This window comes from Gymnogyps californianus, chromosome 2 (genome assembly GCF_018139145.2).
Source record: "Gymnogyps californianus isolate 813 chromosome 2, ASM1813914v2, whole genome shotgun sequence".
NCBI lineage: Eukaryota > Metazoa > Chordata > Aves > Accipitriformes > Cathartidae > Gymnogyps > Gymnogyps californianus.
In genome coordinates this window covers 31,672,697-31,694,558 of record NC_059472.1, presented here as the reverse complement: position 1 = coordinate 31,694,558, position 21,862 = coordinate 31,672,697, and the positions used below count along the sequence as shown (strand labels likewise).

At 41.1% G+C, this 21,862-nt stretch overlaps 1 protein-coding gene across 1 annotated transcript in view; it reads right to left on the bottom strand.

The window, feature by feature from the left end:
- Positions 1-1,373: 1,373 nt before the first annotated feature.
- Positions 1,374-21,862, bottom strand: part of ZNF704 (zinc finger protein 704) — a 93,005-nt gene continuing 72,516 nt past the window's right edge. The window contains exons 4-9 of the mRNA XM_050892676.1: positions 20,869-21,101; positions 17,033-17,133; positions 14,698-14,959; positions 9,545-9,649; positions 4,002-4,096; positions 1,374-2,200 (exon numbers count right to left, since the gene is read on the bottom strand). Coding sequence (XP_050748633.1) covers positions 2,089-2,200; positions 4,002-4,096; positions 9,545-9,649; positions 14,698-14,959; positions 17,033-17,133; positions 20,869-21,101 — 908 coding nt within the window. The 3' untranslated portion in view covers positions 1,374-2,088. The remainder of the gene's footprint in view (positions 2,201-4,001; positions 4,097-9,544; positions 9,650-14,697; positions 14,960-17,032; positions 17,134-20,868; positions 21,102-21,862) is intronic.

Sequence of the window (21,862 nt, the reverse complement as noted above, 5' to 3'; positions counted from 1 at the left end):
TATATGAATACTCATATGGACACATATGTGTATATATTTCAGGGCCTTACTAGATTTCAGAGTTTATTTTTCTTTTTTTTAAATGACCTAGAAAACACAATTGGGTAAAAAAAATCAAGTAATTGCATGCATGCAAGCATATCTTGCCACTTGTGCATGTAAATTACACAATTTGTAAACAACTGCAGAAATAGCATGCTCAAATTAGGCATCTGATTGCCCAATTAACTTGTTCAAAGAAAATCAGATGACAACCTTCAGTAGCTCCTACTATAAATTTTACTCCTCAGTACTACTTTACTGAATTCATAGTGTGTATTCTAAACAACTGCATTGTTATTTTGTGCTTTTACGTTGGCATAAGCAGCGATGCACGCTTAATAAAGCTATTAAGTGAACTTTGGACCAGATTTTAGAAAGCTGTTTAGATACTTAAGAGTCCCCTTATTTCAGTGAGAATGAGCCAGCTTAGACAATAAAAAAAAACGAAGAAAAAGATCTGGTCTAATTTCAAATGGTATGGAAAAAAAAAAATCCAGGAATTTGTGGGCCTCCATGCCTCTATTAACAGGCAAAATTTTGCTTCTGTGTCTTTGATTTTTTTAAGGTATCTTGTTTTCTTTAACAGGCAAGTATTGTTTAACTGCATACATTCATATCCTAGTAAATCCTTACTTTATTCTTGCATTGACATAATCGTTAATTAATGGTAAGTTGACAGAAGTTGAGACAGAACACCAGCTTGCCGCATTCCGGTGTATACTTTCTAATGGACAGAGGAACGAAAGTACCCAAATCTATCCAAGTACTGCAGGTAGAGAAACTTATTGATTCATGTATCAAAATGAGTTAAGAAATGGACTTTTACCATAAAGACGTTGCTCCTTTGCTGTTGTACTTCTTTTTCTGAGATGATGTTGTAGAAAGGGGGTATTTTCTTTTCTCTACCAATTTTTTGCGTCCAATAAATCTTAGCAACTTTAATGGGGGGGGGGAAAAAAGCCGAGCAAACCATTATCTCAACAACAATTTCTCAAATAAGAGAAAAGGAAGCAAGAGCAGAACTGCTGGGCTGGATCATGTCCCTGAACAGGCATTACATATAATCCTAGCGACTGCATTTACCAGTTCTTTATAGGCCTCCTGCAGCAACAGACGTGCTCGTCCAACTGTTCACCCTCCCTCAGAAACGGGAGAGTGGTAAGAAAAGCTGCTGGACCCCCATTATATTCTTATGGGTTTCAATCAAGCATCACTGGATTTCTTCCCTCAACTTCTTGTTATGACAATATCTGCTGGTGACTTTCCATTGCTGCTTTTCTTCCTCTAGAGGATCAAAATCCAATTTGGTACTTAAATTACTTTGTTCCACTCCGCTGGTCTGTGCCTGGTTTAAAAATCTTCCAGGAGCACTGCTTGTCCTTCTTGCAAATTCAGACTTTGCTTTTCTCCTATAAACAAACAAAGGAAAATCCCAACTCCTCCCCACATCCCCTTTCCAAAAATATACTATAATCACGATCATTCATATCAGGAGAATTATTTAGCAGTCTCCAGTATTAGTACAGCTTTTGTTGAGAAAACTGTAGCTTATATGACTCTGAAGTGTTTATTAGAAAGCTTTCAAAAAGAGATCTTCGTTTCAGGAAAAGAAAAATTGTTCAGTTTAGCAAATACAGATGTTCACAGCACAGAGACTGAAATGGTTAAAAATGATCCTAAGGAGCAAGTAGCTCACAGAGTTAGCAAAAAAATTAACTTTTTCCTCTCTTTTACAGAAAAACACTAATAGCTGCTCTGGTTTCCATACTTAGTAAGACAGAATTTTGTTGTATGTTCTTGGTTTTGCTTTTTTTCTTTTTTTTTCTCTATTGCTCCACACAGGTTTTGATTAGTGCTTCTCCTTGGCTACAAGTGCTTCACTTTGAAATACAAAGCTCTTTTAAAAAAAAAAACCCACCCCAAAAAACCAAAACCCCCAACACCACATCACTGGAGGGAAAATGGGAAGTGATACAGTGCAGCTGCAGCAATCTGGTTCTGCTGTTGTCCTCCCCCATCCCCAAATCCTCTGCATAATTTCAATCTTTAGTCGATGAACCTTTGGCAGGCCTTCTTCCATCGGCAGGCAGTACACCACATATCTCTGTTCTCCATCCCATAGACCTTCCGACACTTTTTCCCCTCCCCTCTAGGCTTCCTGTCAGAGAGAAAGGGAAGCTTGTTAACGAGATGCTTTCATAGCTTTGCTTTATCACCCTAAGATCAGGACAACAATCGCAGTGGAGTGCAGCAGGCAGAGAACCCCCCCGGCCTTTCAAAGGGCTCTGGGTTGTTTTCGAGTCAACTGGGAGCTGACGAAGCAGACAGACATACGGCCATGACTCCACAGCTCTGAGGGACCAGTCCTTCTCCTCGCCTGGCTTCTACAGCTTCTGCAGCAGCTGCTGAGCCTGCTCCTCTGCTCCAGGGATGACCCCAGGAACATACAGCCCTGACTACAGCCAGCGACTAAACCCGGTCAAGATAAATGGTACTTCAGCCACGTTAAGTGCCAAGCCGTAATGGACAGTCACAGCTACTCTACAATACAGTTCAGGTCACGTCAGGCAGAAGTCCTCTTTGCTGTAGAGCTGCGGTACAAATATTTTGCATAGCTCTCTCTCAGCAGCAGACCTTGACTACCAGCAGGTAGCAGCTATGCAAAGAGGGGAAAAGCTACCAGCTCCTAAGCTTGCCAGTCCTTCCTGCGTGGTTTGCGCTGAGCTCACTGACTGAAAAACAACAGTGATTGAAAACAAGTTTTAACCCTTGCCCTCATTTGCAGCACGTTCACGTGTGCTCCTTCTCTGTCGTCCCCAAAGTCAGCAAGGCAGGCAGTATCTGCTTTTAAAGCTGTAATGATTGTCATGTTTTCCATCTTATAACCACACTCAAAAGTTCACAAGTTTAGAAAATGATCAAAGTAACAGTTAAAATGGAACTTTTTTTATTCAACACATCGCAAGCCAGCAAACCTGAGGAGCAATGCTACAACAAGTAACCCAATGCTTGCTACAGCAGTGCCATCTGTCCTGGCACATCTTTAAATCAAATAACTGTACAGACAGAATTGTTTAATACCTGTATTACATGCTGCATGGCACACATGGGAATTGCCTGGTGATTCCTCTCTTGCATACCTATACATTTTTTGATTACTCAACATTCATTAATGGGCACAATCTGTGAATTGGGAAGATCCTAAGTTTGCTTTGTAGCTTATGCAATGATCTGAGAGTCATGAAGAAAATGAAAAGCATGAAATCTTCCTTCTGTCTCATTTTAGGGTACAGTCACCTTTAGGACCGTGAGAAATCAGGAGTTTCTTTACTGTAAGAAATTTAGCGTCACAGTTTTATTTTTTAACATAACTTTTTGAACGCTTTTAAAGCAGACTCCGGTCAAACATCAGTTAGCTTTAATGGAAGTGAATGTAGCTTATGTCTAGGAAGACACGGTATAAAAAGCTTTGCTTTGATCTGATTTATTGTAAGATATGGCTTCTTATAATTCAGCTGAAGCCAAATACCATGCTGACTGAATGGTGATGAACACACAAGACAACCCAGCCTTTCAGGGAAAAAAGCAAAGCCACGTAACGCAGTCCAGGATGCTTCAGCCGGAGCAGTGAATCTGGGCAGCGTTGCTTTACAGGGCAATTTAGATCTGCATCTGAACTCCAGACATGCCTGGCATAAGGCCTGCAGTTTTGCTTCACAGTCTGCCTTTTTCATTTCGCAACAACTCACTTTCCCCCCGAACTTTACCTTTGATGGTAATGAAAAGCAAAATAGGTTCAGAATGCTTGCTCTGAAGTTCTAGTAAGAAACTGCCTGACAACTGCAATCACGGTTGGTGGTGTGGTTTTTCTGTTTCTCTGGCCACTGACATCTTATTTACTAAATGCCCTCCAGGTTCTGAGGCTGCTGGTCTGTCAGCAGGAGCTAATGGTCCCATACCTCAAGCCAAATGCTACTCTAGGCGGTGATGAAAGAACTGTGTGGGACTGCTTCTGCTCTCCGCTGCCTGCAGGACGATTATGCGTTGGTGAGACCTGTCAATACAGACAAAAAAGCTGCTTATGAAGAACACACACATATGAATGCAGTATAAACACTTTTCCCAGAAAATGCAATTCAGGATGCATGGTGGCAAGGATACCCAGGAAAGGTTAGTATGTAACATACAAACGTAAGGAAGTTGCAGGTCTATTTAGAAAGACGTCCATTTAGCATTAGGTACATTATATTAGCTCCATTTTGTTTCCCTGTACTTGCAGTCATCCTAACAGAGCAAACCAGAATACAGATCAGCATCATTGCAGGTTTTGGCAAATACAGAAAATGCATTCATTCTTATTTAAGAACTCTGAATAGCTCTTATGAAAACTTTCTCCAATTTAAGCAGAGAAAATAACTGGAAAAATAAACTCCGGCCTGTGCCGAGATCAACACCAATAGCCCCCTATGGAATAAAGGGATCTCACATGTTGCTCCTGTCTGTGACTTGGCACTCTTTGTGGAGAGACAGCCTTGGAGAAGGGGGTTTGCTGCAGGGCAGTTACGATGCAGCCCTCAAGGTTTTAATGGGAGCGCAAGGCAGCCCTTCCGATCAAGGCTGCTAACAAGATGTACTGGATTATTTCCTTTATTCTGCACTGTAAACCGTCTCAGCAGGTGTCCTCCTTTGTGAATGTTCCCGAGTGAAGGGTGTAGTTTGGTCTTCTGAGACTTTCCAAATAAGCCTCCTACATGCGCCTGGGGGTTGGCAACAGTATTCGAGTAATCACATGGCATAAAGCTTAGCCTTAAATAATTCCTAAATTATTTACTGCTAGGGTCTTATTTTGCTCCTGGGTGAAGGCCACAACCACTTTACATCTAAAACACCAGAAAAAATTTATGAACACTCATTTTTTGTTATGTACGGAACATAGCAAGCTTCACTTGGGCATCTGGTGCACGGAGTCACTGCTTCCTGCAGCCAGGAACTGCAGATTGTCATAGTTCCTGGCATTGCTATGACTTTTCACTCCTGCCCTTTTGAAGTCTCATAATATCTGGAAGAATGGGAACTGACCTGACTTGAAGAGAGTTACTGAATGTGCTTTGATTTTTGATATAAAGTCTATTTTATAGCTACTCCACAGTAGCAAAAAACCAGCTAATACTTGTAATGGAGTGCAGACACTCTTTCAACTTTTACTCTTGGCTGGTAACTACAGAAATTTCTGATTTAACTGCATGGGCAGCTCACACTGAAAAAGTTTAGACCATTACTGATATATGAAATGTATCTCCAAAACTTGAAAGAAATTTCCTCTCTCTCTGCCTGCTTACCGTAAGTCATGTTTTATACATCCAGAGACCACACTAGCTTTTTCTGTCCTATCACTCCAGAATATTGAGGGTAGCTTGTTGTCTACTACTTTTTTTTCTATCGTCTATCAACCACTTCTCTTGTTTTACCTAAGAATGATTGAAACACTGAAGATAAAATGCAAAGCAATAACACTTTTCTAGTCATTGGCATTTACCACACACTGCACGGTTTTCCAGTCATTACCAGCAACCAGAGATCTCCAGTCAATTCTCCTAGGGTTCTTAAACATTTTAAAAACCAGAAAATTTTTATATCTACCACTACTAAGTGATACTCAACATATTCCTTGATTATCATTGAACAAAGAAGTACTTTGATGGCCTCCTGTGTTATAAGCAATTATCCTGATTGCTTCCAAACACAGAACAGGCTTGAGCAGTAATTGCAGCGTGCAGACTGTGTCTCTGCTCACATTCTCCAGAGAGGGTCTCTGCACGATGGTTTCCACGGACTGGCATACCAAGGCAACTAAACTGCACTGAAGTTGAGCTTTAGTGTATTTTGATACGCTTTGTAGCAGGCCTAAACAATACTAGTTAGCTGTACTCCTTTGTAGGTGACACTAAGAGCAGATTAAGAGGAGGGCGTGAGAAGGCAATCCTTGCCCTCGGAGGCTTTTCACATTTGAAGTGTTGTCGAGCACATTGAATTAATGTGAAACGATAGTGTTTGTCTGAAGCAAGGACCTGGAGTTTCCAGTTACATCTCCTGAGGGAAACTGTGGTTACAGAGAAGATTTGTGATCTGTAAACAACAGATTATCAAACTTAAAGATCTTCTCTCCTGTTCAACCTTTTTGGGTCTTATGAGCAGGCAGGTAAAAATCAGTATCACACAGTGTAGATCACACTGGCATTCAAGACGACTTTTATCCTACGTTACATAAAAGTGGAACATATGGTCATTATGTCAACTCCTCCAGTACCAAGAGATACAGACTCCACCGCTGCTCATCCCACTTGCATCATTTAATTCGTCCTCCTCGTACATCCCCATGCTGTGCCTTATTTTTTCTCCTAGTTCAGTCTCAAGTGGTAGAGCAAACATGAACTTGTCCTTTCTGCTTCATGCAGAGAATTGCACCTAGCAACGACTCATAGCTGTGCCAACACTCAACCTTCTCTTGCACCTGCAAAGCTATCTTGGGAAAATGGTAAGAAAAAGTGTGTTTCCCATCTGCCTTGGGAATCTAACTTATGCATGATTCAGAGCACAAAGCAGAAGGACTTTGGAGGTTCCGCTAATTCTCCTCCTTTATGACTACAAGACTTCTAGATAAATATCTACGGTTAGATGCTGTGAATACCCCTGAGCCTAAAGCAGCCGCATACTGAACCCTGACTGATCCAGCTGTACGTAGGGCTTGTTTTGAGGTGCTCAGGAACTTGCTGATAAGCACACTCACGCTCACAAAGGCCTTTCGGTGCTGCTCTGCTAAAGACTGCACGAAAGTGAGGACTTAATGGAAGTCACGATGTCTGTCTGAACACCCCAGTTCTCAGGACAGCAAGCAGGGAGTGCTCAGTGTCATCGAAATTCAATGCCCACAGGAATGAATGAGGGAACATCTAAGGTAGGTGTCAAAAAAACCACAAAACAAGACTATTTTGAAATTTCGCCTCTCTTGTGGACTTAACTGCTGACATACAGGTCTCAAAAGAAGCCTGTTCAAAACCAGGGTTCAACAGCACTCTAATGGGTCAAGGACAGAATGGCCCCATTCCAACATCACTAGTAACGTGAAGAAATGTGTAGACCTATGCACTTTTGCAAATCTGTACCTAATCCTTTACTGCTCAGTGGTTTGTCCAGGCCAAAAAAATTATCCCAAAGCCATTTTAGAAAACTGCTTGAATAAATATTAAGGGTCAGGCAAAACGTAATGGTTTGGATTTGCTCTCTGAAGTTCCCTTGGGTGCTACAGACGTGCATCTAATCTTAGGGACCATGTATGTATACAACTGCATGAGTTTATAGTATGCTGGCTCTGTCACATAGTCTGGGCTTAAATAAACCTCATAAGAGAAGGAGAAAGTCCCCTATACTATAGCTTTCCTAAAGCAGTTACACTCAGTGTCAGGGTGTGAATTGACAGAGCCCTGTTTTTATAAGGCAATATCTAATTCACTTTGAAACAGGAGAAATGAAACTTTCATTGAATATACAGTTATTTAACATCACTGTGCATTTGCACCCTCACTTACTGTACATAATTTTCCACTGCAGGTAAGCCTTTGTAATTCGTAAATGATCTCACTGATGACAGAACAGTCAAATGTGTGCAAACCTAGAAGGTTTTTTTTCTTTTTTTTGCTAAACAGCTTTATAAATGTTGTTAGACAGAGGTATAAAGGCAGTTCATATGGTTCCTTGAGTGGTTCACAATTCTGCCATCATCAGTGCTTCCCTAGGTTTTTGTATTGGGATTATCTTTAAATTGTACTTAAATCATCGGCATCTCCATACAATTCTCAGAAAGTGATTTGGCATTTCTTAAATTCTTTTGAGAACTCTCAACTCCACAGCCACAGATCAATGTTGCTGCTCAAACAAGTAAACTCAATGCATACACGTCTAATCCTGTCCTCTTAAGTGTCTGATTTACAATGTGGCTAATTGCATTTTTAGATTCCCAACACTCCTGGCACCAATTTCTGCTACTCCACAAAAGGAGCCAGTTTCATAATTACTCCGTATCAAACGCATTGTTGCGAAATCAAATTCTCGAGGAACTTTATGGATAGCATGCTCTGTCAAGGCACTGTTGTTGAAATTGTTGCCAGCATGATGTCTTTCACTGTTAGTTGTTCCTTGATGGAATTTAATAAATATTCATTGGCAGAGTGCAGTGTAATTGATTCAGCCACTTTCACTTTTTATCAGCCCTGCAGGATGCCACAGCCTCTGCAGAAAATGTCCGAGATTTGCCAAAGGTTGACAGTAAGCAGCTTTGGAGATTCACTCGGTGAACAGAAGGGAGGGAAATAGTATCTCTTATCGCCATGTCTCATATTCACTGTCAGGGGAAAAAAGCTGTATGGTTCTTTGCATGAGCAATGTGCCTTATGTAACAGGCTTTAAAAATTCATAAATTCATAAAGTGTAATATTAAATGAGATGTTATGATATCAAAAGGGTTTATGATTAGAGAATACCAATTTATACTGAAAAATGCTTTCCAGTAAAAATTAGGATACATTAATATTTATTTCTATTTGTTTTACAGAAGATTTTCCACCACTCATAAATAGTGATTTACATTTACTTTTAGTATTCACCATGCTAGGCTCTAGAAGCCTAATCCCTTTGAACTCTTCATAAAGGTTTTTAACTCCCCCTACAGTATGCACACCTATATTGCATTATGTTTAGGACTACTGGAAGTCTATGCGTAAGCAAACGTTGCATTTCTGCAGTCCTGTTCATGAAATCAGGCCTTGTACACTAGGTGTTTTGAAGTAAGGTCAGAGTTGACTTTACATCTAATACATACATCTAATACATCTTCATTAAAAAGCTCTCAAACTGCAACATGTATTAATATCAAAATGCGACATGTATTGAACATATTTTCTGTATAAAACAACCATTTTCTGCTATCAATAGGGATGACATATATGTAGCCTCCTAGAATCAGACTTTGCATTTCATATTATTGTTTCTTTCAGTTGCCTTTCAAATAAGCTTCATCTTCAGAGTTCATTTAGGTAACAGCCCTACTGCTTGAATCCAATTAGCCTGTTAGCATAACCATTATCTCGCTGATTTTCCATCTAGTTTTGTAAGAAATCTCTTAGTGGCAGAAAAAGGAGCATATAGTGCCAGGCTCTGCACCTACCAGAATGTTCTTTTGTAAATATATAATTTAAAAAATATACACTATAGATCCAATTCTCTGCTTGTAGACACTGATGCAAAAAAAAGTAACTGTACTGAATTAAAGAGACTGGCAAAAGTGTTAAAATCAGCCATGCTGGCAAACTGAGGCATATATTTAATTTGTTTCTTTTCGGTACCTGTTATGTCAAATTTACTTCTATCGTGAGACACTGTGAAACAAAACAAAAAGTTCTGAAAACTTATTATTTGTTCTTTCTTTCTTTTTTTGTCATTCACTTACTGGAATGCCGGTGAAGGTAACTGGAGGCGACTGCCAAGAGATGCTAAAGCTACTGCCATTGGGAGTGAATTTTGCTGACCCTGGAATGTTCACCGGAGGAGTGGCCTGTGTGAAGAGAAAATATTATTCCAGTAAGAAGAACCATTCCTCTTCCAAAGCATTTCAAGGGATCTTTCACTCCTTGAAACTGTAAATCTACGAGACACTTTCCGAGGTGGAAAAAACTGCATGGTGACAAGCATTTTACCCTTATGAGAGGGATAATCATGGATAAGCCAGTAAGGAAGGGACATATTTATATATCACTGTTCTTAAAACCTTGTTTAGAGAAAGACGATAGCTCTCACAAGAATCCACGCAAAACCCTTAAAAGCTAGATCTGATGAAAAACCACACAAAATCAAACATCATATACAAATAACTTTTAAAATAATGCCAGCTAGCAGCAAAAGATATTACAAATGATCACATGTTCCACAGTGATAAACAAGGCAGTATTTAAACTGACAGCAGCTGGTTTAAACAACTGAAGACTGGATAGTGAGGCTTCTTGGACAATAGGGTTAACGATCAACAGCAAAGGCTGGCCATTTCTCGTTTATCAGATAAATGTCCTTAAGAATCATCCCAATTAAAACAGTCTTTCCTATTAAACACAAGGAGCTGAAAATCATCCTTGGGATTCAAAAAACAGCTCTTAAAAGACTAAGCTAAAGCAAATATTTGAAGGACTCCTGGGTCCCTTGAACTCTTATGTTCTTCCCATCTGGGCTGTAACATCTAGTGCTGCCCTGGGGTGCAATACCCAATAATCTGAGCTCAGACCCTGGCGCATCTTTCATCTTGTGCCTTCCCTCTGGTTTTCTCACTGGGCTATGAGCCCTCAGGAATTCTTCCCTGCCCCTTTCTGAATCCCATTTAATTTACAGAGTCAGGAAATTCATACCTTTGCAGCTACCCTGCCTAGCAGGAGTGCCAGCAGCCACCTTGAACACAGGCTTCCTTTGACTCTTGAATTTCAAGCTTTCACCACAAAAAAAGGCTCCTTCGTTTAAACTTATAAAGAACTTGCTATTAAAAATGAGTTTTTACTTCTGCCTTTCAGTTGCCTGCGCCTGACAATAACGCAATACACTTATTTAAGTAGTGTTTGTGTTTGAGGCTGCTGAAGTTGTCTCACCACTTCAGGGAAGAGAGTGCTTCCCTGAGCCGCCAGGCAGAGAGGAGTGATGACAAACTACAACCTGACAGTCCCCATTAAAGATAATCTTCAGAATAAACAAGTGCTGAAGCAATCCCCTGGAGTCTCTTCAAGGAAAAGAAACCGAGACCACCAGATGCCTCCGTCTACGGCAGCGATGCTCTGCAGGCTGCTGAGCCTGCTGACAGCTCCAAGAGAATCCACACAGACGTGCGGAGCAAATGTCCACTGAGCTCCATAAAATATTAAACCCCCGCTGAAAGGCATCAAGAAAAATTTGGCAACTCCAGATGGTACCAGTAGTACTTCATCACAACCCTGTTCAAACGGGAAGGAGTGAATGACCACAGCACTCCTGCCAGAAAGAACTGGAGGCAGCTGGGTGGGCAGCGAGGCGGCACTGCCACTGCTCAGCATCCCATCGGGATATCAGCTCAAAGCCAGGGTCAGCACGGCAACTTCCTCAGGTATTCGAGTAAGACTCGCAAGGGAAATCCTAGATGCTGGAAAAGCCCGCCTGTAGTTCCTCTGTAGCTAAATTTAACAGGTACAGGCACTAGTTTCATAATGAAACATGAAGTATGAGAAGTTTAAAATTGCTGTAATTTGCAGTTGCCTAAAATACCATGGTGCTCAATTCTTTTTTCTCAGTGCCTAAATATCTACCTCAGACACGATCAGATTTAGACAGTTAATCACCTTGTTCATTTGTTTCCCAGACGTGCACCTTTGCTCATGAAGCACAGTCACCTTTTTCAGGCTAACATTTTAGACGATCTCTTCCATAAGGTAAGCAACCATAATGCTACAACGAACTGAAGAGTTTCTATACCCTGATCTCACTTTGGTTAGAGACCTTCATCTAATTTCCAATCAAAATATATTCATGGTTAACTTATAATTATTTATTTGTGCCAACATTGCCCTTGTATCTGAAATAGCACATGCTTGTCCTCTTCCCCTCTCATGTTTGTCCTCTCACTTTCTTCCCAGGCAGCAATCCCACTGTCTCCTCACCTCTGCTTTGCCCGAGCTGTCAGTCCCTGGGCTGCAGAGGCCCTCTGTGTCCTCCCTGCCCTCCGTCTTCACTCTGATCACCTTCTTTCTACCTCTTCTAACTGGAGCCCATCACCCTTGAACTTGGCTGACTAGAACTCTACTCAGGATCTCAGCTGAAGTTATCTGGGGGTCTTGTACAATGGTATTAAAAATCCCTGTCTCTCCTAGATATTTCTTACCCAAGAAAGCTGAAAACTTTTTTTTTCCCTTCACAGCTCTATTGTTGTTGGCTCACGGTCATTCTGTGCTTGATTAATGAACACAGGTTTCCTCCTCACATAATTTTCTAACTACCCCAGTTTATAGCAGAAAAATCTCATTAGTTCCTAAGGTGCAGGACTTTGCATGTTCTGCCATTAAATTGCATCCAAAACCTATTATTCTTAAGATCACCCAGTCATGTAAGCATAATATATAAATCCCTGTACTGCTGACGTCTCCCGAGTTCGTTATCAGCAAAGTTTATTATAGTATTTGTGTAGTACCAAAATGATTTAATGAAAATGAGATCATGCCCCAAAACAGCTTTTCATTCAACTCCGCTAATAACATTCAGTAGCCCTTTCAAAATAACTCACTGCCGTTCTCCCTGACTCCCCAGCTCACTCTCCTACACTGAATTTAATCTCTAGCCTAACAAATACTGCCTGCATGTTTTAAGATCAAATGCTCTCCTCAAATGCAGAGGGATTTGTTCTTCTGTACTGCTTCTTTGTTGTTTACATAGCTACCTTGTCCAAGGAAGATGTTAGACTGTTCTACCATAATCTTTCTTTGGGGTTCCTCCGTTGCAGTTCACCTCATTTGCTGTACTTTCCACAATTTCTTCAATTATTCTTCTAAATCTTTCCTCATCCATAGGACTGGGTCAGAGAAGAGAGTCAGGACTTGCCTGCTCACTTCCCCTTTTAACCTTTCTTACTACAGGTATTATATTTGCCATTTTCCAGTCATATGGGAAATGGCAATTCATAGATCTGTTTAGGATTCTTGCAACCCAGCTTTGGGTTCCGTATTTTTTTCCTTTTTTTAGCAGGAATCCTGAGATGAACATTATTCAGCCTCCCTTATCCAAGTTCCTTGAGTTGTGAATTTTGCCTCTTCACTCCCAATGACATAATTTCCACTTTCATGCTCTCATTCATATGAGAGATTGTCTTCATCACTACATTCCCATCCAATACTTTGTTTCAGTTTTGATACAGATAATACCAGAAGTAAAAAAAGTTTCGAAATTCTGTTCATGGCTCACTTCAGCAAGCACACTGCAGGAAATATGGTAGTATTAAAGATGCTGTTGTCACCTTCTCTTCTGTTCCCTTTTACACAACACATTAGTCACAAGAACGCTATTGAGTGAAAGCTGGGCTCAATTCTTCCTCTTGCTGGTGAGAGTTGAATCTCCACCTTGCCTTCTGGAGAGTGCTCTTCTTGCTGGGCTAGAGGGACCCTAGCACAGGATGCCACTGACCTGCTCTGCAGAAGCTGCCTCCTCTGCAAGGACAACCTGAATGCTTGAGCAGGAACCTCGCCTCCTGCTTCCAACTAGAAAGCCTTGAACAGCGTGGACTGTGTCACTCCTCGCTGATGCAATGAAGTATTGAAACCAGAGCAACTTGAAAAGGAGACAGGGCTCAGACACTTGTAGTCTCGTGTCGTGGAATACATCAGTTCAAATGCAATTCAAGCGGCTTAAACATTTGAACTAGCATTTCCTTAGGCAAGTGCTTTACTCAAAGGCTGCTTATAAAAAAGGATCGAGTGAGTCTCCAAATTGCAGGGAAGACTGTCATGACTGCAAATCCCAAATGAAGTGAGACTCTTCTCAGCAGCCTAGACTTGGTGCCTCACTCTGTGAGAGGAAGGGCTTAAGCTAGACTGAGAAGGAAGTCTTTCTTGTAGCTCGCTTGATCAGTCCCCAGGTTGGTGTGCTACCTGATGCAGCTCCCACCTGAGATGCCGAGCTTCCACCCATGCCTTCCGCCGTGCACGAGAGTCTAAAACAAGCCTGTGAATTCTGTGTGGTTCCCTGTGCCCTTTCAGTGGGTCTGCTCCAGACACACAACAAAAAGGTTTCATCTGCACAATGCTGTATACGAAAGTTATTGCATCTGATAAATTTAACAGACTTCAGTTCTCCGGTGCATACGCAGGTCATGGACCACACTACTTCAAAGCCTCTATTCTTCTTTTCTCATGTGGTATCCAGACCAAAACATGTCAAATTTTAGTGCACTTTTAAAACTAATGCTTTCTGTCTGAACTTAGTTGGAAGGTTTTGGAACAGCAGCTTTTGGATCTGATTGGATTTTTGCCATTTGCAAAGCATTACCTCTAAGAGTAGGAGGATACCATATATGCCTTTTCGTTCTTCCTGCTCTACTTCACATATGCAAACTGACATCTCACACTGTACAAATAAAGGAAATAAATTGTTCCTGGCATCCCTTGGGTACTTGCCTACAGACACATCCAGTACAAGCAGAGCTGAAATGAAGACTCTGGGAGGGATTCGGCTGACTGAGAATTTTTACAATGCAGGAGACCACATCAGAGCATGCCACCTTCAGCCCTCCTTACGGTCAGTGGAGAATTAACTGATGCAGGCAGTGGGATACACAGAGCAAATCTTCTCAACCTGAAGTATGCAACTGTGTGTGGCTGGATAAATAGCACCCCAAAATCTATGGGGAGCACAAACAAACAAACAAAAAACTCTCTCAGAAGTGGATATCTAAATTTAAATGAGACGAACCCTTTGGGCTGCCCTGAAAACTTTTCAACCCATTAAAACTAGACTTGGCTTTTTAAAACCCAAACATTGTGATCCGACATTTCTTTATACGTTAATGACATTAGTGTAAGCAATGGAGTTCACTCTCACTAGCGTTACCTGGTAAGCATGGTCCGTGTGTACGAGGTAGAGGTTGGTAGGAGCTGAGCGGCTCAGAGGTGTCATCAATTTAGTCTCGGTTTTGGCACAGGAAGTTTCAGGACGGATTGCATCTTGGATGGGAAAGGAAGGAGGAGATGCTAAAGATGGAGAGACTGGGGAAAGACTGCTTAAGCCATCAGCTACTGAGTCCGTGTTGAGCCTGATTTCTGTATAGTAAAAATCCTCCTCTCCATCACTGTAGTCAGACTCTCCTACACGTCTGTATCAAGACAAAGAATGAAGGACTGATTAAATGAAAGCAAGAACCCCAAGGTAAATTTTAAGTTCTAGATGCATGAGCAAATATATTCATACTGTCAATAAATTAATATTCCCAGCTTCAACCTACCTACTTTATCAGCATTCTGGCTGCAGGGAAGGGGGAGAGGAAAAGAAAATCATCTAGTCTGAAGGGACAAGAAGTAGGAATTAGACATTTTTTCTCTCTGTGTTATTCTTGACTAATTCTTTGACCTTGCAGTAGATGTTTAACTTCTATGCTTCAGCTTAAGTATCAGCTTCTCATTCCTAACTATTGAAGTTAACAAGACTCTCAACGCACTTTGACTTCAGAAACGACAGAGCAGGCACAGAAGGACGGGTAAAGATAACAAACACGGGCAAGATACACTTCACTAATGTTACGGCCAACTATATGTAATCTTATCACAGGTTACTTAATTAAACCAAATATAGTTATGGTCGTGGTTCACCGTAACTTTCCTTGGCATAACAGAAGAAGCTGCTAGAAAACAGTCTCACCATGCAACTCACTCAGAAACAGGTAGAGAAAGGACATATATGGGCTGGCTTGCCAGTGCAGGACTTTCTGGTCCTACTCTCCAGAAGCAGACTTACTGGAGGAGGAGATGTAAAAGGTTTAATTGCCTCTGCATCCCTGGCACTATCTGCTGTGTGTTTGAGCACAAGTGCTAGGAGTGAAGCAGCCCAGTCAAAGCAGTAGTTCCCAGTAGGCTACACGTTATCCTGAAGTCCAAAACAAACCACTATTTTAGCACATTCATAATCCACATGCTATACAGAGGCAACTCACAGCTCATACATGCATATTTTCTGCTGAATTTTCCATATGGGAAATCTGAGAGCCCTAAGTGTCCTCCTGCCTGCATGTCCACATCAGGGCTGAATGCTGGGCCTCTCCTTTTCCAGGCATGCACCCCAAAACCAGCCCCACACCAGTTCTTCAGTCTGCTTGCCCATATACCTCTACCTGTGGTCCTCTCACCGCCTTACTCAATAGAACTCGTTGAGAGAGCATGGGTTCAGCAGGTTCGAAAGGCTCTAGCAGAAGTACCATCCATCAGACCGCAGCCAGTCACTCACCAAAACTCCTCTCTCCGGCAAAGTTACAAACTCCAAATTCCAGGGAAGTTCTGCCGTTTACTTCTCCCTCTCCCATGCCACGAAAAGGACGTCCCCATAATATACAGGACAAAGCAACACTCGTAACTGCATTTTGAGAGAGATTTTCTCTCTTTCTGATAGCCTTACTCTTCAGAGCCTAAGCCCAACAGCAATTACTATGACCTTTGCAAGACTCTCCTGAGCTCCACACCAGACTACTTCTTTGCGGTCACTTTAATTTTTAAGCACTGGGTAACACAGACTTACAGAACAGAGATGTATTTCCACATACCTAACAGGTGAAGACCATGAGTCCCCCCTGTAACTATATATGAGACAGCTAGGTCAGTCAGTGAATTGAACAGGAGATTTCAGTTGCAAACTAAAGCTCTGAAACAAGCCTGTGTCGTACAAGATTCATTCGCTTTTGCTTCTAGTCCAAGTAACATACACATGGAATTGCAGCTCAGTTTCTTTGTCTTAGGTTTCTGAGGTGGGTTGGGGTTTTTTTTGTGTTAATTTGACTCAGAACTAGCAGAAGCACCTGATCTGATGTGAAACAAGGCTGGAAAGTATTCATGCAAGACCCTGAAACCTGCTGTCTTTCGCACAGCGTCAGCCTGAACACGATGGGCAGATAGCACATACGACGTAAATGCCACTGGGCTGTGCAGCCGTTAGGGAAGTGCAGTGTGACCTAGAGCTGTATTTGACCTTCTAGCAAAGTTCACGAAAGTTCAGGAAGGAAAGTGCCTCGCTGTTGGAATAAGTTCTCGTTCACCTTGACACACTACTCCGCAGTTTCCTCAGAAATTTAGGGATCTGAGACAGAAAAGCCAAGGACAATCCAGTTCATCTCCCCAGCCAAGTGTGACTGCTCCCCTTCTATACCAAATCGTTTAGACTTCCGAAGAGACTGCTCTCTCACCCAAGGTGAATGGTCCGTATGTGTTTCTGAATCCCTGCAGCTGTGCTCAGTACCTTCCCGCAGTTTTTCCACAGGCATTTGAACATCACCTTCATGGAGTTCTGAAAATTATGAGTAAAGCAACATTAGTTGTAGGGAAGACAGAAAGAAAACTACACCACCCAAAACAGATACACAGTTACAAAATACTGTGAAGGTTCAGAGCCTCCAACTCCAAATTTGTAATGATGTAATAGTCTCTGTCAACAGCATCATCCTACTGAACCCAACAGAATCCCAGGGAAAAGCTGCAGGAGCAGTTTGTGACAAAACTTTACCTCCCTCTGCTCTCTGGCATGGCTTTTTCATTTGCAAGTTCCAGTTTCTGTCTCCCCACTAAAGGAGACAGACGATATAAAAACTTCCTACACTTCTTTGGAGCCTTTCAAAGAACAACTGATGAGGACTTCTCACTTAATGCAAGGCATCTTCTTAAATTAAGATCTTCCTAATGTAAGCTCTTATGAATACTTCCGCTCTTGAATTTTGCAACACATAAATAATATTGTGCCAGAAAACTGTAGCTTTTGCTATGACAATATTCACCCATGAGCTGGCAAAACCTGCTTTTATTTCATTCAGAAGCTGCTCTGACCCTTACTTGGACAAGAGAATGAGAAGCCATCTGGCCATCTTCAACATTTTTAAACGGATGTATGTATAATCTCATTTTAATATTCTTGTTATATTCTTTAATGTAACTTCATTGGCCTAAACTGAGTTATCATTGATTTAGAGCACAGCCAACAAGGCTACAACCAGCCCAATCTTCACTATTTTGAAGACTCTGGAGAAAACTAGTCTTAATTTAAAGCACAGTATGTGGTAACAAACAACACAGATGTTGCAGAACTGTATAGATTTTTTAAAAAGCTAATTTTACCCCAAAATGAAACCTACTTTATAAATTTTAAATTAAAAAAAAATAGTATCTAAATAATTTGTACTTCTCAAAAATCATTTTCTCTATTATTACTGAACACATTATTAAAGAAAACATGAGGAAGAGCTTCAAAATACTGTGTTATTATCCTATAATTTTAGTTACATGTAAGATTAAATGAATATATTCATATAAAGCTCAAATGAAAAAAAAAGGGAACAAGCACATCATTAGAGTCAAGTACACGCTTCACTGTGTCTTGAACAAAAGTTGACTTGGTGCTTTCTTCAATTTGGACCCTTTGGAACTGCATGCCCGTAGATGGTAAGTTTCAGCATTTGCTAGAAAGATGATGATTAGAATATAATTTAAAAAAAATCTCAGCTAATGGGCTTTTTAAAATACAAGTTGATTGTAGTAGCATGTTCTCATAGTTACTTGGCAGTCTAACATCTCCTGTTTGAATGTATGGGCACTAAGGGCTTTAAGATTTGAGGTACCTAATCATACTGTTTGTATGAAAACCTTCTACTTTGGAATAAATTGCACATAAATTCCCTCTATAATTTTTTGATTTGATAATACAACTACCATTCAAATAGATACAGAACTCTTTTTTCCTAAAATTAAATATAATCTATCTATCAATTCTGATAGATACATTTCTTACTTTTATAATATAATACTAAATACTATCATCAGCTCCAAAACCCACAACCAACCACGGTGACAAGATGAAGACCATGCTTATCATTTACATATTAGGAATTCCGATATGACATCATGAACACCATATGCATCTTTATGAACACAGAATGGTTTAACATCAATCTCTAGTTTGATGGTAAAACCAATCTCCTAGCTCCACTGTGGTTTTGGCTTTATTGTCAGTGCTAGGAGTCTGCAAAAACCCCTGCATTTTAATGTAACCAAATGAAATCTCACTCAGTAGAAATACAGAACATAAACCATGCTTCCATTTCTGACTAGTCCAAAAATTGCCTGATCAGGCTTAATGTTTTATTTAAGAAAATAATGGAACATAAATGGTTTGGTGAGGAATAACTACATTAGTGGAAACTCTTAAGCAAACAAATTTCTTCACGGGAAGTGGTTGCTAACATGACATTTTCCAAACATGAAATGGAAGAAACTTTAATGAGTAAAAGTAAGGTTACCGATCACTCTATTTCCAGGTTTATTCCTTCTGATTTTTGCAGCCCTGAAGAAGAAACAACCTGAATATTTTTATTTCAGCTCCTAAAGGTGCAAAGCTGTACTCAGATAAAGTACCATGCTGGGGCCAGAATAAAAAAACCTGCAGGAAATGCAGTTCATTTATAAAACAAAGTTTGTCAGGTAATGTTATTATTTATCTAAATTAAACATTTGCCATACAGAGCAAAATCCCTACAAACCAGAACAGATAGTGTAATAAATCTGTGGTGGATACGTAAACAGAAATATTCGAAGACAACTTAGAAAACAATAAAGATGGCAGCTGCAAACCCATCTGTCTCATCACAGCTGAGCAATCATAGAATGGTTTGGGTTGGAAGGGACCTTAAAGATCATCCTACTTCCAACCCCCCTGCCATGGGCAGCGACACCTTCCACTAGACCAGGCTGCTCAAAGCCCCATCCAGCCTGGCCTTCAACACTTCCAGGGATGGGGCATCCACAACCTCCCTGGGTAGCCTGTTCCAGTGCCTCACCAACATCTAAGCTAAATCAGCCCTCTTTCAGTTTAAAGCCATTACCCCTTATCATATAAGAGTGATGCTAATAAGCTGAACTTTAACTGAGAAGTAAAAGGCAAACCAGCACACTCCTGCATTCCTACTCCTCCTGTCCCACACCCCCAAAAATCATCTCTGTCTTTAGTTTAACAGTCAGCTCCAACTTCTAATTTATTATAACAAAGGTGTCCTCCAAAATATTTTTTTCCTTTTTAGCAAGAAGCACAAACATTTTACACTTCTCTCCCACAAACAAGGGCAGAACAGTGTGTGTCAGCAAATAAGCAACTTCTGGAGCAAACGGATAAATCTGAACAGGTTTAAACAATCATTAAAACTTCTTCCTGCTGGTGATGAAGCAATTAACTGCCTCAGACTGAGCCAGAAACAAAGTCACTAAGGAGAATAAATTCTCTGTTTTTTCTCGTTACAAAAAGCCCTTTTTCATCTTGCTATGTAAAATCTGTCCTGTTGCGTTGGGAGGGAAGGAAACTTGGCCTAGTGCCATCTCTTTGTTTTCTTTTTCTTCGAGAGGAGCTTGCTTGCTAGCATAACTGTGGTTTTTGGGGGTTAGTTTTGGACTTTTTTTTTTTTTACACTGTGTTTTATTTAGCCTGCTTTTGCACTCCTACCAAGGATAAATTTGGCCACTGCTAATACTGTATCAAAAGCCATCAGGTTTGATCTCTCTCTCCTTTTTTCACTCCATATGTTTGCTCAGAGAAAGCTTCACAGTATTAAGGTATCTGACATGCTGTCAGACAAACAGCACTTTCAGGGAACAAGAAGTATTAAGGCCATATCCAGTTTTTGTGATGACATGTAAAGGCTGCCTGTTGCATCCTGCATACAAAGAATTTGCCAAAGTAGGACAGAAATCCCTTGAATGGCCAGAGGCAACACCTTCTGGAAATCACTCTAGTGTTTTCTGAGCAGGAGGCTCTGTAGAACCTCACCATCTGCCAGCAAATATGTAGTGCTGATGGCAGCATGTGTGTGCAGTAGGTGACTAGGTTGAACAAGACATAGTGACTAGGCTAAGTACCTACGTTAACTGGATGCCAAGGAGGGATACATATACAGAGACGTCTGGGTGACCTGTTCCTTTCTCACAGCAAAATAAGTCTACCAACATCCTATCTGCCCACGGGTACGGAATTTAACATGAGGCTAACCTTTCTCTTCCTAGGAATGGGTTCATCAAAGAGAAGGTTGCTTGTTTCAGCTTCATCAATACCATCATCTGGCTGGGAAGGTGTCCGAAAAGCTTTGAAGCTATCAGCTGAGAGAGGTGGAGATGGGGTGGATGGGTTGGACTGGTCACTGGGAGCATTCCAGCTCCAGTATCCACTGCTGCTGGTACTAGAAGGCACAAATCCTCCTTCTTTCCAAGATCCATTTAGGGATTCTGTCAAGAACAACAACAGCCATCATCACAACATATCATGTGTTAGGGCTAAGGAGATCTTTTATCTAAGGCTTAGATGCCACGTTGGTAATTAACTGTACGTTCAATAAAGGAAAGCGAAAGCGTTGGATGTAGAGAGGACAACCACATCTATCCCACTGCACACAAATAATATATTCCACACTTGACTTTTCCGGTTTTTTTAAAAAACAAAGTATTTTTCTAAAAAGATATGCTGGGTTTGGAAAAATAACCTGTACTGGAGCATAAACAGTATAGAACAATAAGCAGTCAGATATTGCATGCATCATTAAGGGAAAACATTCAAATATATCCTCAGCTTTCAACAGGAACACACGACTGTGGTGGGGCATCAGAGCACGCTCCAAGCCACCGCACGGCCAACAGGAGATCCTCTGGGAAGGGGACATACACTCTGAGCCCCAGGACACTAAGTAGATCTGCAAAAAACATGATCGTCATTCCAGTACTAAAATACTAAAGAAAACCATAATTACACTCTGTCTTCTCATAACCTCCCAGTGCGCATGCCTCTGCCTAATTTGAATCTCTAAATGAGGTGGTACGTATCCTTCGAAGGGTATCCCTTTTTCTTCATGCAGGTGTATCGTTAGGCATCTGGTTTCAGAAGTGGGATGCACAGATGCTGGATCGCCTCCACACCTACCCGCTGGAGGAAGCCCCTCCTCACTGCAGCAGCCCCCCTGACATTAGGTCACTCAAGTGGCTCAAGCAGACAC